Source organism: Erpetoichthys calabaricus, chromosome 16 (genome assembly GCF_900747795.2).
Source record: "Erpetoichthys calabaricus chromosome 16, fErpCal1.3, whole genome shotgun sequence".
In the NCBI taxonomy this organism is placed as follows: Eukaryota; Metazoa; Chordata; class Cladistia; order Polypteriformes; family Polypteridae; genus Erpetoichthys; species Erpetoichthys calabaricus.
In genome coordinates, this window is record NC_041409.2 from 47,594,195 (window position 1) to 47,620,396 (window position 26,202).

The 26,202-nt window shown below is 39.3% G+C and overlaps 1 protein-coding gene across 1 annotated transcript in view; it reads left to right on the forward strand.

Annotated features, from left to right (window-relative positions):
• Window positions 1-8,331, forward strand: part of vangl2 (VANGL planar cell polarity protein 2) — a 101,590-nt gene extending 93,259 nt beyond the window's left edge. The window contains exon 9 of the mRNA XM_028821129.2: window positions 3,445-8,331. Within this exon, the coding sequence (XP_028676962.1) occupies window positions 3,445-3,705 (261 nt within the window). The 3' untranslated portion in view covers window positions 3,706-8,331. The remainder of the gene's footprint in view (window positions 1-3,444) is intronic.
• Window positions 8,332-26,202: the final 17,871 nt, after the last annotated feature.

Below are 26,202 nucleotides of genomic sequence, written 5' to 3' on the forward strand. Positions count from 1 at the left end.
TTTTAATTAGTATTGTAAGCATGCTGGTGCATAACCAGGAAACAAGATGCCGAAAATAGAAAGCCCTCATGGACAAAAACAAAGTACACCTGACTATTTCAACTATCCTTTAAAACATTTCAATGGAGAGGTTTTTTTAAGATGGCAAAGTGACTAGTTCTGCGTTCATGCAGTTTCACTTCAAATATGGACTTTTGATAAGGCTCAAAATGTCTACATTTATTTACTCTTGCAAGTACACTAAAACTCATTTTAATTTGTGACGTGTGTTAATGTAAACTTTAATCTTTAAGTTTAACTTGCATGTTAAGGTTATACCAAAAGCAATACACCTGCATAAGGCCTCACTTTCTTTCTAATATTTTCCTTTTTAGTCATTCTGGTGTGTGTTCAGACTATTGTGTCTATCTATCTATCTATCTATCTATCTATCTATCTATCTATCTATCTATCTATCTATCTATCTATCTATCTATCTATCTATCTATCTATCTATCTATCTATCTATCTATCTATCTATCGATCGATCGAAAGCAAAACTTCCCCCGAGACAAAGTTTATTCAATCCATCAATTGATCTGTCTATCTCCATTCTAATCTAATCTGATCTATTTAAAGGGCTTCTGTAAAAAGCAAAAATTTTCCCTGGGGACAAATAAAATTTGTTTGTTTGATTGATTCATTGATCGATTTATCTCTATCTAATCTAATTTAAACAATTTAAAGGACTTCTGTAAAAAGCCAGATATCCTCCTAGGGTCAATTAACACTAGAATTACCAGAGTCTACGAAAAAACTCGTAGATCCGGCCCACCTTAAAACCGTTCTCAGCTGTCTTTTGTCTTCTAAATGTGCCGATTAACACGAGCAGCAAGCAGCCGGCTATCACATCCCCCACCATTGCAGAACGTTCACTAAGTTTTCCCACCTCATGCCTTGTTTGATTATCTGGGAGTGACTGAAGTGCTGGAGTTTTAGAGTGGAAATAATAGATCACTATTTGGAACACACGCAGTTCATGTGTGTTCTGTTTTTACAGTAATCTGTGTAAACACATTTTTAAAACAGAAACGTTTTTCATATTTTAGTAGTAAATGACAAAATGTAGGCATAAACTATATAATGTGTGAGCCCTGAAGTCTAAAGATCAAGTTAACACTTTCACAAAAGGTTCAAGGATAATACAACAGCTTCCTTGGCGTAGCGGTAAGATTTGCTGAATTGTAATCAAGAGTCCCCGGTTCGATCCCCACTCATTCCTATATTTGCCGTTTTCAGTAGTGAGCTGCTCTTTTTGTTAATATTATACAGTACACACATACATTTGCTTTGCATCTGTAACATACGGTGTGCATTTATAGGGCTTGTAGAAGTTAGTTTTTTTTACTTTTATTCTCTCTAAATCACAATCACGATACATACTATCACCCCCCCAACCCAGGGATCTGACGCTGTTATTTTTTATTTGAAATGGAATAACTGGAGATGTGAGTGGTGTTTTGAGACAATGGAACTGGACATTCTCTCATCTGGAGGGATAAAAGCTGACACACAAATGCTGGTGAATCTGCCTTCTTCGTATCTCACCGTCACTTGATTTTTTTTTTTATTCAGTTTTATTAAGTGTTCCTGCTCATGCTGAATTAGTGTGCACCTTATGGTGTATGATGTCACACCATGTGTTACAGACGCAAACTAAATGTATGTGTGTACTGTATAATATTAACAAAGGAGCAGCTCACTACTGAAAATGGCAAATATAGGAGTGAGTGGGGATCGAACCGGGGACACTTGATTACAAGTCAGCAATCTTACCGCTACGCCACGGAAACTGTTGTATTATCCTTGAACCTTTTGTGAAAGTGTTAACTTGATCTTTGGACTTCAGGGCTCACACATTATATAGATTATGCCTACATTTTGTCATTTACTACTAAAATATGAAAAACGTTTCGGTTTTAAAAATGTGTTTGCACAGATTACTGTAGAAACGGAACACACATGAACTGTGTGTGTTCTAAATAGCGATCTATTATTTCCACTCTAAAACTCCAGCAGTTCAGTCACTCCCAGATAATCAAACAAGGCATGAGGTGGGAAAACTTAGTGAACGTTCTGCGGCGGTGGGGGATGGAATAGACAGCTGCTTGCTGCTCGTGTTAATCAGCACATTTAGAAGACAAAGGAGAGGTGAGAACGGTTTTAAGGTGGGCCGGATCTACGAGTTTTTTGTAGACTCTGGTAATTCTAGTGTTAAAGTTTGTTTGTTTGATCTATTGATTATATCTAAAGAGCTTCTGTAAAAAGCCAAATTTCTCTGGTGACAAAGTTCAATCTGTTGATTGATAGATCTATCAATCTATTAATCTAATCAGTTTTATCTAATCTATTTATAGAGCTTCTGTAAAAAGCCAAACTTTCCCCCTGTTTGATCTATCCATCTGTCTGTCTGGCTAGTTTGGTCTAGACTAAAGAGCTTCAATAAAAAGCCAAAAAAAAGTTTATTTGCTCATTTTGTCTATTGTGACTCGTGAGTTGCTGCCTTCCGCCCAAAAGATGAGGCAGAGTCTAAGAATTTCAGGAAAACTAGCATTATTCCACTTGAAATTGGAACGGAAAGGTTATTTATTGCAGCGGGAGCTATCATGCAACTACACACAGAAACAGTAAACGGGTAGAGCAGGGGCCAGTTCGGTGGCCAAGTTATAATGTTCCCCACATCACCCATCAGGTGACAGATGGATTGCGCGAGGAGGCGGTGAGCTTGCGGTTGCCTCAGTTGCACTGTGTACCTGTGGTTGCCCCACTGACAAAAAAGAAGACGCGTCAGTTGTGTTTTGGCGTTTCGCCCCATGGTGGGGGGTCTCAAAAGAATTAAAAAATCTCACACTATCTTCTGTAAAAAGCCAAATATCCCCCTGGAGACAAATAAAGATTGTTTGTTCCATCTGTCTATCTAAGACAATTAAGGTTGAAAGTTTCAGCACTTGTATTGGATTATTTTACATACAATTTACGTGAAGATGTTAAAAAGAAATAAAATAAACACACTCCATTTTTTATTGAGCCCTTATTACACTATTTTTTGCAACAGAAAATAAAAACATAAAAATCTGAATCAAGAAATAAATATCTAAAGTCCAAAAATGAAAAAAATTAAAGTGGAATTTGAGAAAAAATAAAATGGAATCCATAGGGCCCCACTCTCTTTCAGAGCTGTTTCCTGCTTCTGTGTGCAGCGCTACCCAGATATGCTGCATCCCCCTGTAATCCTGAGTTTGATTAAACAGGTTTGAGAATGTTATATTAGGGTGGCAACAAGCAAATGTAAAAACAGATTTGTTTGCTTTTTGTAATATGACAAGACTGCTTAGTGGTAGTATTCTTAACTATAAACTTCTCTAATATTTACAGTATCTCTCTCTTATTTTCCCCGACTCACAGGCATTTCTTGAGCGGTACTTGCTGCCAGGACCCACAGTCCAATATCACAGAGAAAACACAGCAGGCCGCCAGTGGACCCTGGTCAGTGAGGAGCCAGTAACCTCGTCTTTGAGAGAGGGGGCAGTTTTTGCTCTGAAAAGGATGGATTTCTCCCTAGTGGTTACTGTGAAGCAAATTCCCTTCTTGCAGGTCCGAGAGGAGTTCATTGACCCAAAGAGTCACAAGTTTGTGATGCGACTACAGTCGGAGACCTCTGTCTAATTTCTACGCCTTCAGGAGCAGCTTGTTTACAAGAATGCTTGTCAGATGGTCTTTCAGGTTATAGATTGTTTACATCATAATGGAAGAGCTATATGTGATCCTTAATTAGGATTATAGCATCAAGCCAGGACAGAGCCACACTACCTACATTTTAAGCTTGTCACAAGCTACTGTGATAGCATCAGTCCCATTGATCTGAGCTACTACATGGTGGGTAGTCTGTTTTTTTTTTTGTTTTGTTTTGTTTTTTTACCTGGGACACTTTTTTTGCATTGATTTTTTTTTTTTGACTTATCATAAAGTGCAAACGGTTGTACTGATCATTCCCCCAAATGTTCCTGTTGCTACTGCTAACAGGATTCACTTTTTCTGCCTGTGTCCAATGAGTAAAACACAATTATGTAAACAGAATGCAAACTTCTTGCATTTCTCATACCAAAAAATTGAAAACAAATCTCAATTCTGGTTATGGCTTGTTGGTTTCTGTGTGTGTGTGTGTATATGTATGAATGTATGTATATGGTGTATATGTACAAAGAAGGTGTGTGTGTGTGTATAAGAGAGTAATGAAAGAGGAAGTGAACAGTTATAAAGGAGATGTCTTCAGAGGTTGCTTTGCTAAGTTAAAATTGGTCTTTTTTTTTAAATTCCACTCTTAAGTTGCAGAATTTTGCTTTTGCTGTATTTGTGCATTTCAATGTAAATGTGGCCTTTTTCAGTTTGCTAGCATTGAAGAGCGGAGGTGGTGTTTTTGTTTTTTTTTAATGTACACAGTACAGTGTGCACAATGTATGTGAAATCTGCATCCATGCACAAGCTCTCCAGATTAATGTTTGCATACAAAGGAATTTGTCTTGGACCCTTGCCTTGTAAGGAGATAGTGGCTCCGCTGGTGTGAAACATACCCATTCTTGTTTTCTACTCATATCAAGACTTTTACTTTTTTTTAAATTTGTATTCTGACGTTAATTGTGCACTACTAAGCCAGTGGCCTGCCTTTGATCAAAGTTGCCTTAGCTTATTTTGACATAGTGGCCAGAAAAAACAACAGATACGGCAGCGAGCGCTGGCTTTGGTTGTCAAGGGTGAAGAGCGCCTTTGTATTGTAATCTAAATGTAATTTACATGTAAGTAAGAGTTCTGGTGAGATAGTGGAGAGCAGGCAGATACGCAATGCAAAGGAAATAGTGCTGGAAAAAAAATACCTCACCTTAGAAAAGGACACATGTTAGGACCTGGTTTGGTCATATCAGCTGGAATGGCTGACTGAGCTGTTTAGCGAACTGGCACATAGACTAAGAGGATTGTAACCGTAAAAAAGAATGGGAATGTCGCCTCTGATGATTGGGACTGCTGTAAGTGTCGCAGGTTTTGCATTTTGATAAAAAAGGGGGAGTGGCTAGTGGATTTCTCTTGCCATCAGTAATGCACAGCTTTATTTGTTTTGTTTGTTAGTTGAATGTCTTAAATGTTCATTATAGTGAGAAGAACAAAAAATCATGTGGTATTAAAAAGACGAGAGGAGACACTTGGATGAAATTGATCTTGCATATCAGAATGGAAGATTCTCGCAGTCGAGCATCGGAATAAGACAAGAGCACCTTTCAAAAGTCACTGTGATATCATCTGCCTGAAGCTTTTTTTTTATGTTCCACAAGTCTGTAGTGTTCAAATGTGGACTAAACCAATTCTTCTTTACTGTGACCTCCTCCGAAGACAGATGACAGTATGGTATCATCACAGTGGGTCATCATACAACTCGTCCATTCAGGACACATTCTACATGGCCTTAAAAAAAAAAAAAAAAAAAGTTCTAAAGTGATTTTGTTTTTTAGATTTTTCTATCATCAGCAGTTCAAAAATACTTTTATTGTGGAATACCTTCAGCAAAACAAAGCTGGCTGCTTTATGTGACATGGTGAAGACGTATTGTCCTTTTTTTCTTATAAAAGCACTGTTTTATCTTGGAAACCTTACTAATCTCCTGACTTGGTCTCTCCAAATGTGGCAGAATTAGTCGAGAGCGATCATTTTCTATCAAGTCCGATTCACAAGCACTGGATTTATTGTAAAGCTGGTGTCCCTGACCAGCCAGAAGAGACCCCATTGCAGAGTTTGTCTGTTTGTACAATGAAAACAAGAAGCCACCAAGGCTGGATATTTTTCTGTAAGCACTGTTTACTTGAGACATCACTGTACACATTTCTACTTGCTTTGTTACTGAAACAAGATGGACTCTTCAGCTGGATGCATCTTAACTGTTGCCTTCAGAGTGTCCCTTGAAGGAATTTAAAACTGGTGGAAGGGTGGGGGTAGGGTTGGGGCAGGTTGGTGTGAGGGGGGCCATGATATTTTGTATTTGCAGTGAAGTAATTTTCTAGTGTTTTAAAATGCTAAACCTGTGGGCATCGTGGTGCGTCACCTTGTGAGAGGGGTGGCTCTGGTGAACGGGGAGGAGCTCCGGGAATGTTGGCCAAGAGGTAGCTCTCGTACAGTTAACCAGGAGTCACCTTCTCTCGGTCATTACTACTGCTGGTGTGATGTCATGTAGTACAACTGGGTGAAGGTTTATGTGGGCCAGGTCTTGTACAGGTCTTCCAGCTTCTTTGCTGATCATTTACAGGCAGGCACATTTTGAAGCCTTTTGAACCACTACGGAAAGCAATACTTCGGTTATCTTATCAAAGTATAGATATGTATGTGATTTACTGGTGCTCTGTTTATAGAGTTTTCATGAACATTACCTTTCTAATGGTATTCATCTTGCTAAAGCAAAAACGAGTTAATCTGCTCTTCTGCATTTTTTGAATATACCTTTAAAATAAGGACGTGCATGATATTTTATAAATGAACAAAGCTTGGTGGGGAAGAAAATACCTACTGAATTCTGAAAGCACCTTCAATTTTATATTTCCAATGTATATAATATGATGTCTAGTGATAAACTGTTTAAAAATGTGCAGGGTCAACCTTGTGAGTTGACTTATTGACTTGATTCTCTTTTTAAGCCTTGCAGTTTAGTTTATGAATATCCTTCCATAGTTTGTGAACATTTTAGTGCCAAAAATCAATTATGTAATGTTTTACAGAGATTTGTAGAGTTGCATTATTCCATTTAAATAATGTTAGATATCATGAATGACTTGCTCTTCTTTTCTTGTGGAGTATCTCATTTCCTAACAGGCTTTTTTGATTTGTGATTTCTACCATAAGTATATTCTGATAGTTAATAAAAATCACGATACACAAATACCGCTTATTCATTAAGAACTAACGAAGAGTTTGTGTTTCATCCCAGTAGGCACAGACCTCAACGCATAGCTATGAATGTTTATTATTGACCTCTGTTTGTTCATAAAGTTTTGTTTTAATTTAATTCCTCTTCTCCTTCGATTCATTTTTCCGTGATGTATAAATTACTTTGTCAAACTTCAATACTCTTCCTCTTGTTTAACAAAAATGTCTAAGTCCTATTTGGACAGGCTTAGTTTTACACCAGGAGGGTGGGGTGAAGTAATCATTACTGAAAGACCTCTGTAATTTTTAATCCCATCCAAATCGCTCAAATTATAGAGTTTAACTGACTTGTCAATTCACACAGAACTAGTTTTACATAGGATAAATGTTTTACCGACTTGGCTTGGTAATCTTTACTGTGACGTGAAAACGCAGTCAGTAAAATGTTACTGACATGAGCAAGTCACACAGTGACTACATTTACTGAGGTCCTCCAGCAATAATTCATCTACCCCCACCCTCTGGTGTAGAACTAATCCTACCCCCCAAACAGGCTTTAGTTAGTTTTATTTTAGGTGATGACATTTTCCTTGGTTGGTTACATTGCTAGCCTATCAGAGAATATTTTGTTGGCAGATGAAGGCTCTGGAAATGATCCACTTTACTCTAAAGGAACAATGTGATCGTTATTTTCAAAGGAGTACATTAACCAGAAAGGGATCAAGTTTCAAGAGGTAAAGAACCTGTCTAAGGCCTTGAGAGTGTTTTAAAAATCACAGGAAAATGAGTGGAGGTGCACGGTCACAGTTCAAGAACTAATTAATGAACAGATATTGTTCATTTCCTTGTATGTTAGTCAGTTTCTGCTTTGTTTTCTGTGTCTTTATGTGTATTAATTCTGTATGTAGCAATTCTAATATTTATGTTTGCATTTTACCTGAGAACTTGTCACAGCACTCAGTGAATAGTGCTGTACAAAAATAAACTGAGTGGACCTGGTAAACAAACCAAACTCGGGGAACAACTTGCAGCCCACACAAATATTCACATGAGGTACACATTTATTACCGCTATCGGTCGGAACTGGCTCAGTGTATCCATTAAATACAGTATAGTACGAGAAACTTATAAGTTTGTGCTAGGTGATACTAACCTGTGAAAGTCTTTCATGTTGAACCAACATAATTGGCAAATTGTTACTTAATGCAGTGGGAGTTAAAATATTAGCAGTCGCAAAGATGCTTAGACTTTAAAGGTGTTTGTTAATAGATACGTTTAATATGGACACCAATTACCAGTAACTTAATTGAATCTGTGATGGATCGTTAGACTTCAAACACAACTAGACGCCCAGCCATTATCTTCCTGAATGTTACTTTAGTATCATTAAAACAATATATATTTATATATATATATATATATATATATATATATATATATATATATATATATATATATATATATATGTCTGCTATATATTTTCATATTAATGTACATTAAGGGGTGATCAATTAATTAATCCTATTTGTCCTTACCTTATAAAATGTATTTGTTGCAAAGATAGGTCTGTGTGGCACAATTCAATTTGCCTTTGTACTGCACTCTTCATGGAGTCAGGCTCAGAGCTCTGTAACAAGTTCACAGGTAAGTGCATTTACAAACTTTACAAATTATTAATTACATAATAAAGGCACACAGGAAGAAACAGCAGTTCCAGACTAACATAAATGGACCTAATATCAGTCCATTAACGTAATTATTGAACTATGGCTAGTTGACTGTGGATTTACAAAACATAAAAGCACAAATGATTATATTTTTATGCCCATATAAATTAAAGATGCACATGCCTGCTTATGTTTAAACAACAATAAGGGGCTTTTGGTTTTATTAGAAAGTAAAATTCTAGTTCTATATTGATGTTTAATACTGTGTGCATATGTATGTGTGTGTGTATATATATATATATATATATATATATATATATATATATATATATATATATATAGAGATATTTATAGATAAAATATACACACACATGTGAGGCAAGTCTATTAAGTGTTTACTCATGTCTTTCAACTGCAGTTTACTCAGACTTGTTTAATTATGCGTTATTAAAAATTTTTTTCCTTTGCATGGTAGTATATTAAATCTTGAATTAATAGACAGTAACATTTTCTCCGCAGGTGAAGGATTTCCATACTTATGCTCTTGGAATGTTCGGAGCACCAACTTGTAACACTTTTCTTTCCTACCGCAGGGTGTTCACATGGGTTTCCTGTCGAGCAATTTGGAGAAGTGTGGAGTCGCTGTTGATTTGTTACTTAGTCTGCAAGAAAAAAAATCAATAATAAACAGCATTTTTCATGAAAATAAAAAGCAAAATAAACATGACTTTTGTATCACTATGTTCCAAATGCTGTTTTTTCACTGACCAGGTTATATATTTTATTTTTTACAACTGACTTAAGATGAAGGGTCATCATTACATCGCAACTCCAACCATTCACACAGCTTTGTTTTTTCTCCGAAATGTCTGACTTGTAGTGCAGAGTTTGTAGAGAGTTCACGTGGAATTTCCAACTTGGAAGCTCTGGGTTAACCGTCTGTCCAAGACCACATGATCAGTCCTAGACCAGGGGTGTCAAACTCCGATATTGGAAGGCCACGTGGGCTGCAGGTTTTTGTTCTTCCTCCAATAGGAAGTAATTTCTGCTGCCTTTGAACAGGCTTCTTTTGGTTAATTCTAATTGGCTTGCTTTATTAAGTCACTGACCCCTTGTTTTTTTGTTTTTTTTATTAACTAGCTGCTAAAGAAAAATAAGATGCTTAGTCAGTCAACTTATGACAAGTTAAAATGGGGATCTCAAAGTCCAAGCAATTTTTTAATTAGAAGCCAATTCTTGTTGTTTGTGAAACCAGCCACTTAATGGTGCTCGTATTTCTACCACACAAAATATTTTCAAAACTGTTTGTTGTTTTTTTTTTTTTTCTTTTCTCAAGGGCACCACCAAAATGTTTTGTGGACCATTACAGATCAATGTTTCTCCAACTTTCACCTGAGGGACACACTGGTTCGCTTGTCATGTTGCGTCACTTTGTATTCGTTATTGTTTGGTTGCTGGTTGAGGAAAAAAAAAAATCTTAAGGGTTCAGAGTCTTAACAATCACCTTAATGTGTTTCATTGTCATCAGAAATCGGCTAGTAAGTAACAAAGTGGCCGGACTGAAAACCTTGCAGCCAATGTGGCCCTCCAGGATGTGTGTTTGAGGAGGGTCTTGCCTTGTAACCAGTACTGCTGGGATATGCTCTGGCTTGTCATGACACCCTGCATTTCATGTCTGAGAATGGTAGGTAGAAAGACGGAGAAGTCGGTGTCCAGTTTGTACAAAACCTACAGCAAATCTAAAAGCGCCATGCTGTCTGTTAACGCGTCATAATCCACAGTTCTGTGCTTCTTTAACTAAATTAAATTATGACTGTACAAAGGAAGCCTGAAAACCTTTGTACGAAATTAAGAAATGTGAGCATCATTCACACAGCCTTTAATATAAATACATTCTTCTTTGGTCTAAGACTGTTCTAAGAAAATCAGTTATTTGATGTGAATTGCATATCAGCAATGCACTTGGTTGTTCTCATCATTTAAGAAACTAAAATGTTTTTTGTTGCACAAAAGCTTTTGTTAGGAAATCTTTGAAATGTTTGACTGGCTAAAAAGAGAGAAAATTCACAAGCATGTTTAGGATCAATTTTTGCTGGAGAACTTTAGTGCAGTCAAAATGCAAATAATTCCTAACAGTTTTATCCAAAGTCCTGCTGACTTTCTCCATGATGGGGCATCATAGTGTCAAATGTGTTTTATGCACTCACAAAAAAGAAAAAATCCAACTAGGACCCCAGCAGGTCTGAAACCACCTTGTTGTCTTGTTGCTTTTCTGGCAGCCAGGAGCTTCCAAACCTTCACTCGTTGTTTGCTTCCAGTGTATTATTATGACATCACACCCTAACAACATTTTCACCGAGATCTTTTTTTTTTTTTTTTTGTTATTATAATAAATTGTAGATGGTTGAAAAAGTTCAATTTGTTTGAAGGATTAAGAAGAGTTTAATGCATGCTTGTAGAATCACAATACTGTAACTACATACTTGTTTTCTCTTTTGTTTTATGATGCAAAAAATGTTTTTACTACAAGCTCTTGAGAGCTGCTTTTAAATGTTTGTAGATTAAAGCGTGTGTTTTTAATTTTTTTTTAAATAATTCTAGAACTAAAAAGTGTTAAAAGATTTTTTTTTAAATAAACTGTTCCTTTTGAGCTTTGTTATGTTGTCATTGTTTAAAAAACGTAAGTTTAGAAATGTGAAAATTGATCCCGGTTTGGATAAAAACAAGTGTAGATCTTGACCTTTGTGTAAAATATTGAAAACATTAGAATGTTAGAAAAACAACTGTGACGAGAAGGGATGATCAATGGGCACCTTCTGCTTACCAGAGTATCTTGTAGTTCGTAACCGCTGATGAACAATTGAGGACACAGAAGAAGTTTGAGGTGCAAAGTGCTTCATGTCAAAAAGGCAACAAATAGTGTCTAAAAAGTGCAAAGTAGTTAAAATTTCCTCAATAAATTATACAAAAACTAGGTGTGTAAGTCCATGCTGTAAAAAGCCCAGGCTCCTAGAAACCAGGGGGTCTGGCACTTCAATCAATCGATCGCATCGGTTGTACATTACCGGCTAAGCGAGTTTCTCTCTCCTCTGAAGTTTCATTTTTCCAATGTGCTCACCTTTCTTGTGTATTAGTGGCTAAGAGAGTTTCTCTTTCATCTGCGGTTTCACTTTGGCAATGGAGTCGATTTCTTTCAGCTTCATGCTGTAGCCTCGCAGTTCTGGGCCAGACAGACAATTCCACGCATAGATGTTTATATATAAGAAAAGTGCAGTGAAGAACGTTAAAAAAAACAATTCAAAATCCAATAGTTAAAATAAGATAAAAATCACAGTCCGAATCTGTGTTCTCCCCAAGTCGTTCTCCAGTGTCTCTCCCTGTTATCCCTCCTATTGCTTGAGGTCTTTTTAGCAGGAGTGAGACGCCGAAGAACATGGTCCTCGTTTCAGCTCCCTTCCTCAACCATCACCATTGGTATCCACTGGGATCCATCAAGCTTGGCTCCCTCTTCCTGCCACCTCCTTCAGTCACTGCCAAAGTCCACAATCACCTCTGCTTCCCTCAGTCAACAGATCTGATTACCCCTGAAACGACACTGCATTTGCACTGGCGGGTTCATTTCCGTTTCTCTTGCTCTGGATCGACAACCTGGGTTTGCTGTCCCCCTTTTTTCCTTCCTCATTCTTTTCTCCTCCTTCTCTGGCCTACTCAGACCTTTCATATGCTGGTGAGTATAGGGGTTTAATAATCCAAAGAGCACCAATGAGGGATGGCTGTGTCAATTGCGCTCGTGCGCTTGAATGAGTAATTGGCCCCTTCCTCCATTATGTCTCTCCTGCATATCTCTACACTAAGGGAATTTGAGCCACACTATTAATAAAAACCTGCACTCTACTAATCCATCCCAGAGCCCTCACAAACTGTGCCGCATGAGAACAGGCCATCTATCCCAATGAGCTATCGACCATCCTATTCATTTAGGTTATCCAAAATAACTGAGTTGAGATCTGAAGGTCTCTAATGTCCTACTCTACCCTACGACTTGGTAATTTACTCCATGTTTCTGATACTTTGCATAAAAGAAAAGATTCTAACAGTTGTGTAAAATCTTCTTCAATAATTTTCTGATCATGTTCCCGTATTGTTCTTGCAGAATTTCTTTTACAGTAACAGCTTGGATCCACTAACTTCTTTCATAATTTTAAACACATCAAGTGTGTCCCCTCTTGACCTCCATTTTCTTAAACTGAAAAGGTTCGACTCCCCTCAATACAATTTATTTTGTATAGCCCAAAATCACACAAGGAGTGCCGCAATGGGCTTTAACAGGCCCTGCCTTTTGATAGTCCCCCAGCCTTGACTCTCTAAGACAACAAGGAAATACTCCCCCAAAAAAACACCCTAGTAGGGAAAAAAAAATGGAAGAAACCTTGGCAAAGGCAATTCAGAGAGAGAGAGACCCCTCTCCAGGTAGGTGGGTGTCAAAAAAAAGGGGTCAATAAAATACACAGAACAGAAAACAAGTAATCCTCAAAACAATATAATAGTGCAATAGAAATATTACTAGTACAGAGCAGAATTCAACAGTAGACGATATCACATAATAGGATTTTATTTTATTTAGAGTCCTGGGGCCTCATGTATAATGCCGTGCATAGAATTCACACTATAACATGGCGTAAGCACAAAAGCGGAAATGTCCGTACGCACAAAAAAATCCAGATGCATAAATCTGCATTCGCCAACTTCCACGTTCTTCCGCTACATAAATCCCAGTCAGCGTGAAAAGTAACACACGTTCATGCGCCTGCTGTCCCACCCCAATTCATCCCAGAATTACGCCAATTTGAATATGCAAATCAATATAAATAGCCCTTAAAGCTCAGCATTCTGTGAAAAAACAATGGCAAATGCATGAGGGAAAATAGAAGAATTTCAGCGAATACCAAGTGGAGGCAAAGAAAAACGTACTATTTGTTGGTTTAAACGGTGATATAAACAACAAAAGGAAGTTGAGCGAGTGACATAGCGTGTCGGAGAAACTGGAAAGCTCAAGTTCACAAAGTCGCACAGTGCCCGAAATAAAAAAATAGAAGTTGTCAGATATCAAAGTCGCCATGAAAAGGCAAGTCGTAGCCCACTGTCTGAGTGTCATATGAAATCTTATTAGGGTACAGAGAAAAGAAAAAGGCACACAGTGGGGAAAAAGCATGAAATGTCAACTTTAATCTTGAAATTTCCACTTTAATCACGTAGTTTATTTTGTCATTAAAGTAGAACATCATAAACTTCATCTTAAAATCGTTTAATTTACTAGTTTCTCAAATCTCATCATAACTAAAGTAGCATGTTAAATGCTTTGTTTTATATGTGTTCTTCTATGTGCTCTGTGTGTGAATCACTACATGCTTCCGGGCTTTCTCTTTCTCAGACAGGACACAGACTCCATTCGTAATATTATAGCTCTCTGAATAATTTAAATACTGAGATGTATACATGATATCATTTTCATGATGATAGGAGTTAAAGCTTGTTATTAAACATGGGAACACGGTGGCGCAGTGATGGTTCATGTCTCACACTAGATGCTTGCTGCGCCATGCTCGACCTTCGATGAAATACTTTATTGTAGCAGTACTGTCTCTTTCAAACGTACTAGCCTCCAATTCCTGTCCTTTTCTTTCTCCAAATACCCAATCGTCACACAATCAGCTCTGTAATAGACGTTAAGCCATCTGTAAGCTTAGAACGACGATTCTTCAAAACTTTTATGGAACATCAAAATATCTTCATAGTACATGTTTAATTATTCTATCCGTCTATCCTTCCATTGTCATGCCAGCACCAGCAAAGAATACAGCGCAAGGCAGGAACAATCCGTGAACGGACCGCCAGCTCCTCGCTAGCGCTGCAGTACCGTGTCTTCACATTTTTAATTATTAACAATATAGATTATTTAAATGAAGTTAAAGTTTTATCTATATAATAAAATAAACATATTTTGCTGCATTTCATCTTAATGATATCATCATCATATGTAAATACGCGCTTTATAAAGTGGCTCAGGTTGTGCAATATTGTAACTGTAGTGCAAGTTTACAGTGAGGTAATTGTACTTATAAGTACAAACAGTTCTACAAGGAGCACTTGATGGACTGATTGAGTGTGTTTATACTTCCTGGGATAAAACTGTTTCTGAACCGTGAGGTTCGTACAGGAAAGGCTCTGAAGCGTTTGCCGTATGAGAGCAGTTCAAATAGGCAGCATGGCTGAGGCAGCGTGTGCTTGATGCTGTATACCAATAATTCTCTTTCCAATCATCTGCTGTAGAGCTGTGATTCCACACACAGTGATATAAATAATTTGAGTGGTGCAGTGAAAGTAATATGGAGAAAGATGATCTGCTGTGGCAACCCCTAACGGGAGCAGCTGAAAGAAGACGAAGAAGGTGCAGTGAGAGTAACAACGCTAAAGCAGTTATGGCATTTGGAATAGTTTGGCTATTCCCTGGACCATTATATTGTTTGTAATGTATATTAATACATTATATTGTATTAATTACAATCGGATGCCTTAAACTAATAAACAATATGCACTTAGTTTCAGTGTATACGATAAAGCCGTGTCAGGGATGAGGATCTAAAAAAGAAAGTGTAACCACACAGGAACAGTAGCACTGCTTTGATGCTGGGTGCTGCCAGTTTGCAAAACCGAGCAGGGAACTTGCTTTTGCCAGGGTTGGAGCTACCGTGAAAATGTGCGTGGCTTTATGCCAACTTTAGGTTTTATACATCATGATTTAAGCGTGGAAACATTCATATGCAACATTTTTGTGTGTACGCACCGTTTATACATGAGGCCCCTGGAGACCTCGGCCATCAAGCAGCCATTCCATAGCTGAGACAGCCAATCCAATGACAGGATCCCTCTACCCGACGATTCCTGCTATCCTCCATTAGAGATGGCTTTACCTTAGGTAGGCAAAACAACTTGGCAGGTGGGCAGTGGCACCAAGTGCCACATTTGAGTACCGAGAAGAGAAACCGAACAGCTCATACCTCACAGTCTAGGAAACAGCAGCACTAGAAAAAATCCAGACAATAGTGACTAGGCAATGTCTCTTTTTGTAATATCCACACCAAAACAGTACCCAGTGCTCCGGGCAAGGTCTCACTAGTGCATTATAAAACTTAAGCATACCCTCCAGTGACTTGTACCCTGCACGTTGTGATATACAGTATAACATAACATCCTATTAGCATTCTTTATCACTTCTGTCCGCTATCTGGAAGTAATTACAATAATACATTTTATTTCTATAGCCCCTTTTCCATGCTCAACAGTAATGAGTCCTTCTCATAAAGTATACTTTCAAGTTTCAGACCTCCCATATTTAAGGTAAAATGGTTCTATACAATCTAGAAAAGGCCTGTCAATATTGAGACAGAACTAAGATAAGGATTTAGAAAGCCCAGCCCAAAAAAACATCATGGAACGAGAGGTGAACGGTAATGGATGAGATTCGGTCTGCATCCCTGTCCTCGTGTTTGGTCGTGCGATGTGGGTACCAAATGAAACGTTAAGACTAAACAGCTGAAAAGAAGTTCCTGCAAGGAGTTTGTCAATATGGTTGGACCCTGGAGTGGAACTAATGCTTTGTCTTGGTCAGCAGTTGAGGTTTTTAGTTAGAATGTCTCTTACCAAAGAGAAGACCCAGTGAGAGCTGACCTTGGACACGCTGGAGGGACTTTATCTCTCGCCTACAAAGAGACTGCTTGGAAATTCGCCAAAGAAGAGCTGGAAGAAGGTGGACTGGACAGTCCAAGTCGGCATATTGCCATGTGACTCTCACCAGGGAAGTGAAGTGAGGAAAGAATGAAAAAGGTAATAAAACACTGCCTTAGTAACTTGGAAGAAACAAAAGCAGCCTGCCAAAGGGTGAGACACTGGTACATTTGTGAGTATGCCTGTTTTGTGTCAATATTACTGACATCAAGCATACCGTATCATCTTTATTGTTCATGGTTTTAGTTAGTGCAGTTTCAGAATTCAGCCGGTCGATTCGCTACAGCACGATGAATCTCGTTTGGCTCAAGACCGATGCTGTCGAGATACCATGCTGCTTTTTGTTTTATTTGACAAGATTGCCTTCCATGCCACCCACGTCTTTGAAAACCAGCACTTAAAAATTGGTGGCACGCTATCATTAGCATTCAAGTGTTTTCCGCCAAGTGCTCGTCTAACTGGAGTGGATAATGACTGTTTTGGGCTGAGGCCTGCATATCATTTTAATTGAATAAACACTCCCTGTTGATCTTAGGCTTTTTAGAATGGTTCCTGCTGTTAGTTCATGTTATTCAAATCATTTGGGGTGTGAAAATGTGAAGCCCCACAGCCTCTTGAGAAGATTGCTTCTCTGTGCGCCCACTTGTCATTAATTCTGTATTAATTCACAGCCCTGCGGATGTTCGGTTCAAGAGATTTTGTGTTTCTATCGAGACGACCTCCTCTTTAGTGAAAGGCAGAAGTCAATAACAATGTCCTCAGTGTTATTTTCTTCATGAATTGATGACAGATTACAGCAGTAGTTCAAATGCTCAGAGGTTGATTTGCGAGTGAGGACGTGGATGTGTTTCGTTCGCCTTCACAGGCTTTGTCAGTGTTTTACCATTCTGGTTGACTTATAACTGTAAACTAGAATGAAGTTAAACAAGTACACGAGGAAAATAAACTTTGTAGGCTCTGATCTGGCCAAAGCAGTACTTGCAAGCAGTTCTACTGCACAGGGAGCACTGCATTTATAAGAAATATCATTTCTTATCTGAATTGATCAAAACTGAAAACAACAACTTGAAAGTTCTGCGAGAATCAGTTTAGTTTTACAAGTCTCTATGGGGGTGTCCCTCTTGGAGATTGGCAAGACGCATTTCACAGCAGAGCAATGGCGATTACTGAAACTGCTGGCAGCGACCCAGCGCAATTGGAGACACGTTCCCATACTCATTTGAATCACGACTTTGCTCAAGCCAAATGCAGATGACACCTGACCCAAAATGAGTTTAAGAACCTCTGACCTCGATCGTCCAAAATAACACTAAGTCGAGATCGAGATCCCTACTGTCCTACTGCACTACTTGGTCATTTATTCTTCGTGTCTATGTTTTTTTTTATGTAGAACTTCCTAAAATTGGTGCAACATACATTCCCAACAATGTACCCAAGTTCTTTTTGCGAAATTTATTTTAAAATAACAGCCTGGATCCTCTGTGCTAATTCTTTTCAGAATTTGAAACACCTCAATCACGTCCCCTCTTAATCTCCATTTGTTTAAACTGAAAAGAAAATGGCAGCATGAGGGAGCTGGGCTTGGTATGTCCCAGTGAGGACTGAAGGAAGGTGGCTGGGACGGGAGTCCGTTTATTCAATGGAGAGATGTGAACGTGAGAGAGGAGTGCTGGGAGTGGTGGAAGGGAGCTTTTTAATCCCGATTTTAGCCATTGCTTGTTGCCTTTTGTTTTTAATAAAAACACAATTTTCTCTTTTTTGCACCTCCAAACTTATGTCCTCACTTGCCCCCAGTCTGTTCTCAGTTATGACCATCAATGTCTCGGGAGAGCCGCTCACAGCTGCAGGCACGCTGGACATCACGATCCCAATTCCCCTCCTCTGCTTTCACAGATTGTCTGGTTTTGGATGGTGATGACTACTAAAGTCCGTCTCATATGGCGTACTTTCAAGTTTCAGGCCTTCAAATTATAAGATTTGTACTCCACAGGTGCAAAGCTTTACTTATATTTACATTCAACTCCAAGTACCAAATATCTGTCCAACTCTAAATTCTGTCCAGGTCCTCCTGTAATAATGTCGCAGCAGGTTCAAAGTCCTCCAGAATCCCCTTCGTGTCTTAGGGGAGCTTCACCAGCTTGTTGGTTACATTCTTATAGAGAGCTCCTATAGAAATGTAAGATCTTGTTGGCATCCCACCTTACAATATCACGCTTTGGTTTCTTAGTTTGTGCCAGTTTTGCAGCTGAACCCTGAGCTCCCAATTCTTTTGGTTTGATCACTCCAGCCTCATCAAGTACCAACCTCCTACAGATTGACTCTCTTGATCCAGGCTTTCTCTGCAGCTTCTGTTGTTGTTGTAGATGGCTCTCCTCCTTCTTTCCATCAAAGATGCTGAGTGCAAAGCCTCTGCTCCCCATCTCCATGGCCATTCACCTCTCCCTCCATCCTTGTTTGTGGTAGTTGCTGACCAGGACTACATACTTGCTTCTCATCTGCTGAAAGGTCTCCTTCAAATGCAGGAAGCTCCAGCATGACCACAGTCCTAGTATCAGGAAGCACAAAGAGTATGTCCAGTTGGAGAGCGGTCTTAGTAGTGATGTGTCACTCGTGAACGAGCCAGCTCTAAGAGCAGATTCTTTGTAGCGAATGAGAAGAGCCAACTCCCATCGGGGAGAGCCAAGAATACATGCAGGCAGGGGCAGGACTTTATTTTGATGGGCACACCATGCGGCAAATCACGAGCAAAGACAGACTAGAATCATACCATTATGTGAAAGAAGGAAGGGGGCAGACGCTCTGAAGACAGCGAGTGTCGTGATACAGGCCAGGTACACCGTGTGACAGAGACGAGGAGCCGGACTGAAATGCAAGCCCGTCAGGGAAAAAGTGAAGAAATGAGCGAAAAATCAAACAAACCGCAGCATCATCTGGTGGCATTTCAATGATATTGGAGACTGCAAAGCTGAGTGCAGAATTTGTAAAATGAAAATATCCGTGAGAGTAGGATCAACAACAAACCTGCACAGGCAACTAAGGACCGCTCGCTAAGTGTCATGATGTTAAGACTTTGGCCTTTATTTATTTGATTTGTTTGCTGTGGTTTTGCATTCAGTTTAAAATGATTAAATGTTAAACAATAGTATATGTGTATTTTTTGCAATGAAAAAAAAAATTCATAAAATAAGGCTTTTATGAAAACCCTGAATAAAAAATTGCTTACCAACAGACAAACCATTCATAATTGATACTAAATGAAGAACCATTTGGAAGCTGTAAGAGTCGGTTCTTCTAAGGGAGCCGAGCCAAAAGAGATGAATCTTTGAAAAGAGCTGGACCCCCCAGCACTCGGTCTTAGCACTACGCTGTGGGAACTTACACTAAGTGGCCTCCCCAAGTCTACTATCAGCTACACATCCTGGGTTGTGTTTAGTAGTTCTGGTAGTGTTCTCTCCAGCTCTAATGAAGTGGATGAGTGGCCTTGTGGGTTTAGATCACCTGCACACAGTAGTAGCACTGCTGATGGCCTTAAATAGCTGGTCATGCCACAAGAGATACTGGTCTTCCCACAAGGCATTTAAACAGCAGTTCAAAATGCTCCAGAGTCCCCTTCCCATGGCAGAGATGGAGATCTGGTTTCTCCACCAAGCCCCAGCAGTATAGGTTTAATGGCTGCCGGGACCAAGAACCTGACATGAAGGTTAGTCCAAAAGATCTTTCTCTTCACAATTTATTCCCATCATGTCTAGGCACCTTGCTGTCTCGTCACTCATAAAAAAAAATTAAAATTCAGCCATTCCCTGGTAGATTTACCAGCATGTTTGGCATCATTGTCATGGTGCAAGGTCCACTTTCAGTTGAGCCTCTGACAGGTGGCCTAACATTATTCTCAAGCACACACGGGTACAATGAAGAGTCTGCACACAGGATTCTATGATGGCGAGCTGCCCAGGCCCTGAACCATAACATGTCCACCACCATGCTTTACAGCTGGTATCACGTTCTACTGGTCAAATACTTTTCATTTTTTGTCAAATGGTACTGTGGCCAAATAACTCTTATGTTTGCATGATGTGGCCAAAGCACGTTGTTCCAGAGGTCCCGGTCTTTGGCTGGGTGTTCATGGGCAAACTATACTCTTGCTCTAATGGTACAGTTCCCATGTAGATCAACTTTACGCAGTCTCTTTGTATTGCAATTTGACACCAACAGTGGTAAGAGCTACCTATGGGTCCCATGATGAAACTCTGAGATTCTCAGAGACTTCTTTCAGCATCTTGTGCTCTGCTCTCAGCCCGAACTTCCTGAGGCAGCCTGGCCAAGTTGGTAGTTGTTTGTTTAAAGTCTTCTCCATTTGTAGATGATCTTCCAGACACTGCAATGGTTGACTTCCAATTGTTTGAAGACCTTCTTGAATCCCTTCCAAGACTCCTGTGTGTCTTGTATCTTCTTTCTGAAGGCCTGTTTTTGATCTTGGTATGGTGAGAACACCTACTTCTACAGCAAAGAGCAAAGTTGCACTCACGCCAATCATAATAAAGTGCTTTGAAAGGTTAGTCATGTCACACATAAAGACTAATCTCCCGGCCTCCCTTGACCCTCTTCAGTTTGCATACCGCTCAAACAGGTCAACTGAGGATGCCATATGCTCTCCCCTTCACCTCTCCCTGACACATCTGGATAAAAAAGACACATATGTCAGGATGCTATTCATAGACTTTAGCTCTGCCTGCAACACAATCATCCCTCCAAAGCTGGTTGTAAAACTGAGCAGGTTGGGCCTGAACACCACCCTCTGCAATTGGATCCTGGACTTCTTGACAGAGAGGCCCCAGTCAGTTCAGATGGGCTACAACACTTCCAGCATCATCAAACTGAGCACTGGAGCGCCACAGGGCTGCGTACTTAGTCCACTGCTCTTCACCCTGCTGAATCACGAGTGCACAGCCACTCACAACACCAACCACATCATCAAGTTTGCGGATGATGCAACGGTGCTGGGACTGATAAGCAGGGATGATGAAACAGCATACAGAGATGAGGTGGAACGGCTGTTTGCATGGTGTGAAGACAACAATCTATCTCTCAATGTCGACAAGACAAAAGAGATAATCGTGGACTTCAGAAAATCACGTCCTGCCCACAACTCATTCAGCATCAACGGTTTAGATGAGGAGACTGTTAGGAGTACCAAGTTCCTCGGCGTGCACATAACTGAGGAACTTACGTGGACACAACACCTCATCACTAATCAAGAAAGCCCAGCAGAAACTACACTTCCTGAGGCGGCTGAAGTGAGCAAGTCTTCCCCCCTCCATCCTCACCATGTTCTACAGAGGCATCACTGAGAGTGTTCTGACCAGCTGCATCACTGTCTGGTATGGCAACTTCAACATATCTGACCGCAAGCACCTGCTAAGGATAGTGAAGACAGCAGAGAACATTATTGGGGTGCCTCTCCCTTCACTACAGGACATATTTTACAAACGCAGTGTCCGCAAGGCCTGCAGCATTGTGCAGGACCCCTTACACCCCTCACATGGACTTTCACACTTCTGCCATCCAAGAGAAGATACTGCAGCATCAAAGCCAGATCTGCCAGGCTGCAGGAGAGTTTTTACCCCCAAGCTGTTAGACTCCTTAACACCAGGCTGTCCGCTGGGACCTTCCAAACGGTCTCAACCACCTCTAAAAACAGAACTTTTATACATGTGAGCCACTGTCCTGCAAAGACAAGTGTGCAGGTAGAAATGAACTGAAAATCTCGTACTGACCTTTAAGTATTTTGACACTCTTGATATCCTTCTGACCTGTCATTGTTTACACGTCTTAAACAACTATTATCATACAATGATCATTTCTGCATTATCTATATCTATTATTTATTATTTATTTATTATATTACACATCAATATTGCTGCTACTTCTTTGTCTTGTCTTTGCACAATGTCTTGTCTTGTTTGTGTTTTAATTTTAAATTTAAATTCTATTTTTAATTTATTTTTTGCATGTCATGTTGTTGCACTGTGGACCCCGAGCTTTGCAATTTCGTCTATCTGTATACTTGTATGTGGCCGAGATGACAATAAAGTTCGCTTTTACTTTGACTGAGGTTTAAATAACACAGCTTTAGACGCAATCCCAGTCAATGAAATTCGAATCATTTGCACCTAATCTGATTCTAACTTTAGGCATCTGAGGTAGTGATAAATGGGCGGGTGGACGTGTGAAATTTGTATTAATGTTTATTTAAGTTATAACATTTACATTTTGTAGTCCATTGAATGTGATGCTTGTTACATTAGAATCCCCTTTTATCTGTAGATAAAAGTTTAACTGAAGATCAAATCTTCTTATGTTAAATTATGTTAAAAATATGTTATGTTTAATATATGTTAAAAAAGAAAATCCAAATCATGAGGTTTGTACTAACTTTTTCACAAGTATTTTATTTGTGGCATTTCTGCAATTGTATTCTATTATGACATCTACAGTATGTCTGCCTATTATCTGTTGGCTAATAATTTAAGAAAAAACAAAACATATCAAGAACTTTTAAACTTCCTACCTGTTTTACTTCCTACCAACCCACACCCACCATTCCCCATTTTAAATAGTCGTCCGCTAACCTTCTCTTACACCTACCCAATATATCGGTGCTTCGAGAGTGGAAAACAACCTGTCCTGCCCAAAAAGACACCACCACGTCCTTAAAATCTCTGCCTCTTAATATAGTCTCAAGATCTCAGCCCTGTGTTAAACTGTCTTATTCAATCTTAACTAGAGTGGAATATGGCGAGGGCGGAACTCAGAAACCCACCTTTTTGGTTTGGCTTACATCCAAAGATCGATGTGCACCAGGATGTCAACACATCCAGTAAAAGACTCTGAATATGCTGGAGCAAACATATATGTCAAGCCTCCAGTCCTAATTTATCCCCCTTTTCTGGGGAAGCATTAAGATCCATCCATCCATCCATCAACCTGTCTTCCAAAGCAAGGTCATGGAGAAGCTACAGCTTGTCCTTCCAAGCATCAGAAACAAAAACCAGAACAGGAACAATTCCTGGACAGGACGCCTGCCCCTCACAGGGTGAACACACACACACACACACACACGCATCAGGGGGGCAATTTAGGATCACCAATCCACCGATCTCGCACATCTTTGGACTGTGGGAGAAAATCAGAGCATATATATAACAAAAGTATATGAAGGGTGTCCCATAGTTATGTATATAATTGAAAAGGCGTTATTTTCAGGAAACTACCAATGTTATCATCAAGTAATGGAACATGAACATTAAGAACCTTAAACTTCCTGGTGGTCCACCAATGCGCCATCCAGATCGATACACACCTGAAGAACCACCCAACTTTGAAAGGCATTCACCACAAGAGCTGTGTTGGCATTGGTACGCACACTCCTGGGCCCACCTGCTCCCTTTGCTTGCAAAACAGTTCCTCTGATGCCGAATTTTGCGTTTATTCTTGTGATGGTTAGTACACTGGGACCACTGCCTTCAAACTCAACTGCCATCCTCCGTTTCACCACCGCATATAGTAGTTTGTTGTGGAGTATAAAAACGCACAACGTTCGCGCTGCTCTATTGACAATTGATTCGCCGCCATTCTGTATTCGAACACAGCAGGGGTTGCTCGGTCCAGCACATCGTTACTCCTATTCTCAGGCTACACAGTGATGCTATTTTCAATACTTTTCTATCTATACCATATATATATATATATATATCTCCCTTTCTATTATATATATATATATATATATATATATATATATATACACACACACATACAGTCATATGAAAAAGTTTGGGAACCCCTCTTAATTCTTTGCATTTTTGTTTATCATTGGCTGAGCTTTCAAAGTAGCAACTTCCTTTTAATATATCACATGCATTATGGAAACAGCAGTATAGGGTGGATCTAACTATGCAACTTTTAATGCAATGCAATGCAATAATTGCATAGTTAGACCTGGACCACCCTGTATTTCAGCAGTGACATTAAGTTTATTGGATTAACAGAAAATATGCAATATGCATCATAAAATTAGACGGGTGCATAAATTTGGGCACCCCAACAGAGATATTACATCAATACTTAGTTGAGCCTCCATTTGCAAATATAACAGCCTCTAGACGCCTTCTATAGCCTTTGCTGAGTGTCTGGATTCTGGATGGAGGTATTTTTGACCTTCTTCCATACAAAATCTCTCCAGTTCAGTTAAATTTGATGGCTGCTGAGCATGGACCATGCTGAGTATGTTTCATGTCAAATCATCCCATAGATTTTCGATGATATTCAAGTCAGGGGACTGTGACGGCCATTCCAGAACATTGTACTTCTCCCTCTGCATGAATGCCTTTGTAGGTTCTGAACTGTGTTTTGGGTCATTGTCTTGTCGGAATATCCAACCCCTGCGTAACTTCAACTTTGTGACTGATGCTTGAACATTATCCTGAAGATTTTGTTGACATTGGGTTAAATTCATCCGACACTCGACTTTAACAAGGGCCCCAGTCCCTGAACTAGCCACACAGCCCCACAGCATGATGGAACCTCCACCAAATTTGACAGTAGGTAGCTGGTGTTTTTCTTGGAATGCGGTGTTCTTCTTCAGCCATGCAAAGCGCTTTTTGTTATGAACAAATAACTCAATTTTTGTCTCATCATTCCAAAGCACTTTGTTCCAAAATGAATCTGGCTTGTCTAAATGAGTATTTGCACACAACAAGTGACTCTGTTTGTGATGTGAGTGCAGAAAGGGCTTCTTTCTCATCACCCTGCCATACAGATGTTCTTTGTGCAAATTGCGCTGAATTGTAGAACGATGTACAGATACACCATCTGCAGCAAGATGTTCTTGCAGGTCTTTGGAGGTGATCTGTGGGTTGTCTGTAACCATTCTCACAATCCTGCACATATGCCGCTCCTGTATTTTTCTTGGCCTGCCAGACCTGCTGGTTTAACAGCAACTGTGCCTGTGGCCTTCCATTTCCTGATTACATTCCTTACAGTTGAAACTGACAGTTTAAACCTCTGAGATAGTATAGAAGGAAAAAATTTTATACATTAAGCATAAATAGCATATTAGCATAAATAACCATAAAAGTAATTAATAGCTTCTGAAGCATTAGATTTAGCATAAATTAGAATGTTAAGCAAATAAGATAAACATTTGCTTGATCTAACTAAAAAATCAGTCATATTACATTTTCTAGTAAAAAAGGAAAAATTACCAATATTAAAAGAGGAAGAATAGAACAGGACAAGAATGACACACAGAAACTACCCGAGGACAGAAGAAGTGGGGGACCAGGACACCTGTGTTCAAAGGTTAGGAAGCTGAGGAACGATACCAATGACATAATATAGAAAAATAGTCCTGGTAGGCACGCGAGAAGCCAGCTGGGATAGTGAATCAGCAGAAACAGCAAAAGGCATTGCTACTAACAAGGTCAAAATGATGTAATGCATGAAAAGTAAAATTAGCGTATTCATGTATTAGTATAAATAAACATAAACAAATATATAAGCATTAACCTTAGTGTAGATACTAATGCAAGTCAGGATTGCCAAGTAAATGATTAAATTAAAGCACATGCCATATTTCTTTTTAATTAAAGCTTAGCTTTAAGAGGCCAAGTATAAACTAGCATGCGGGCCAAGGAAGGGGAAGTGATAAGAAAAAGCCCAAACATGGAAGAAGGAACTTCTGCCCAGCTGAGAACCAACAGAAATGAGCAAAACAGAAAGTAAAATTAACAACAGACGGTGAAAATACCGG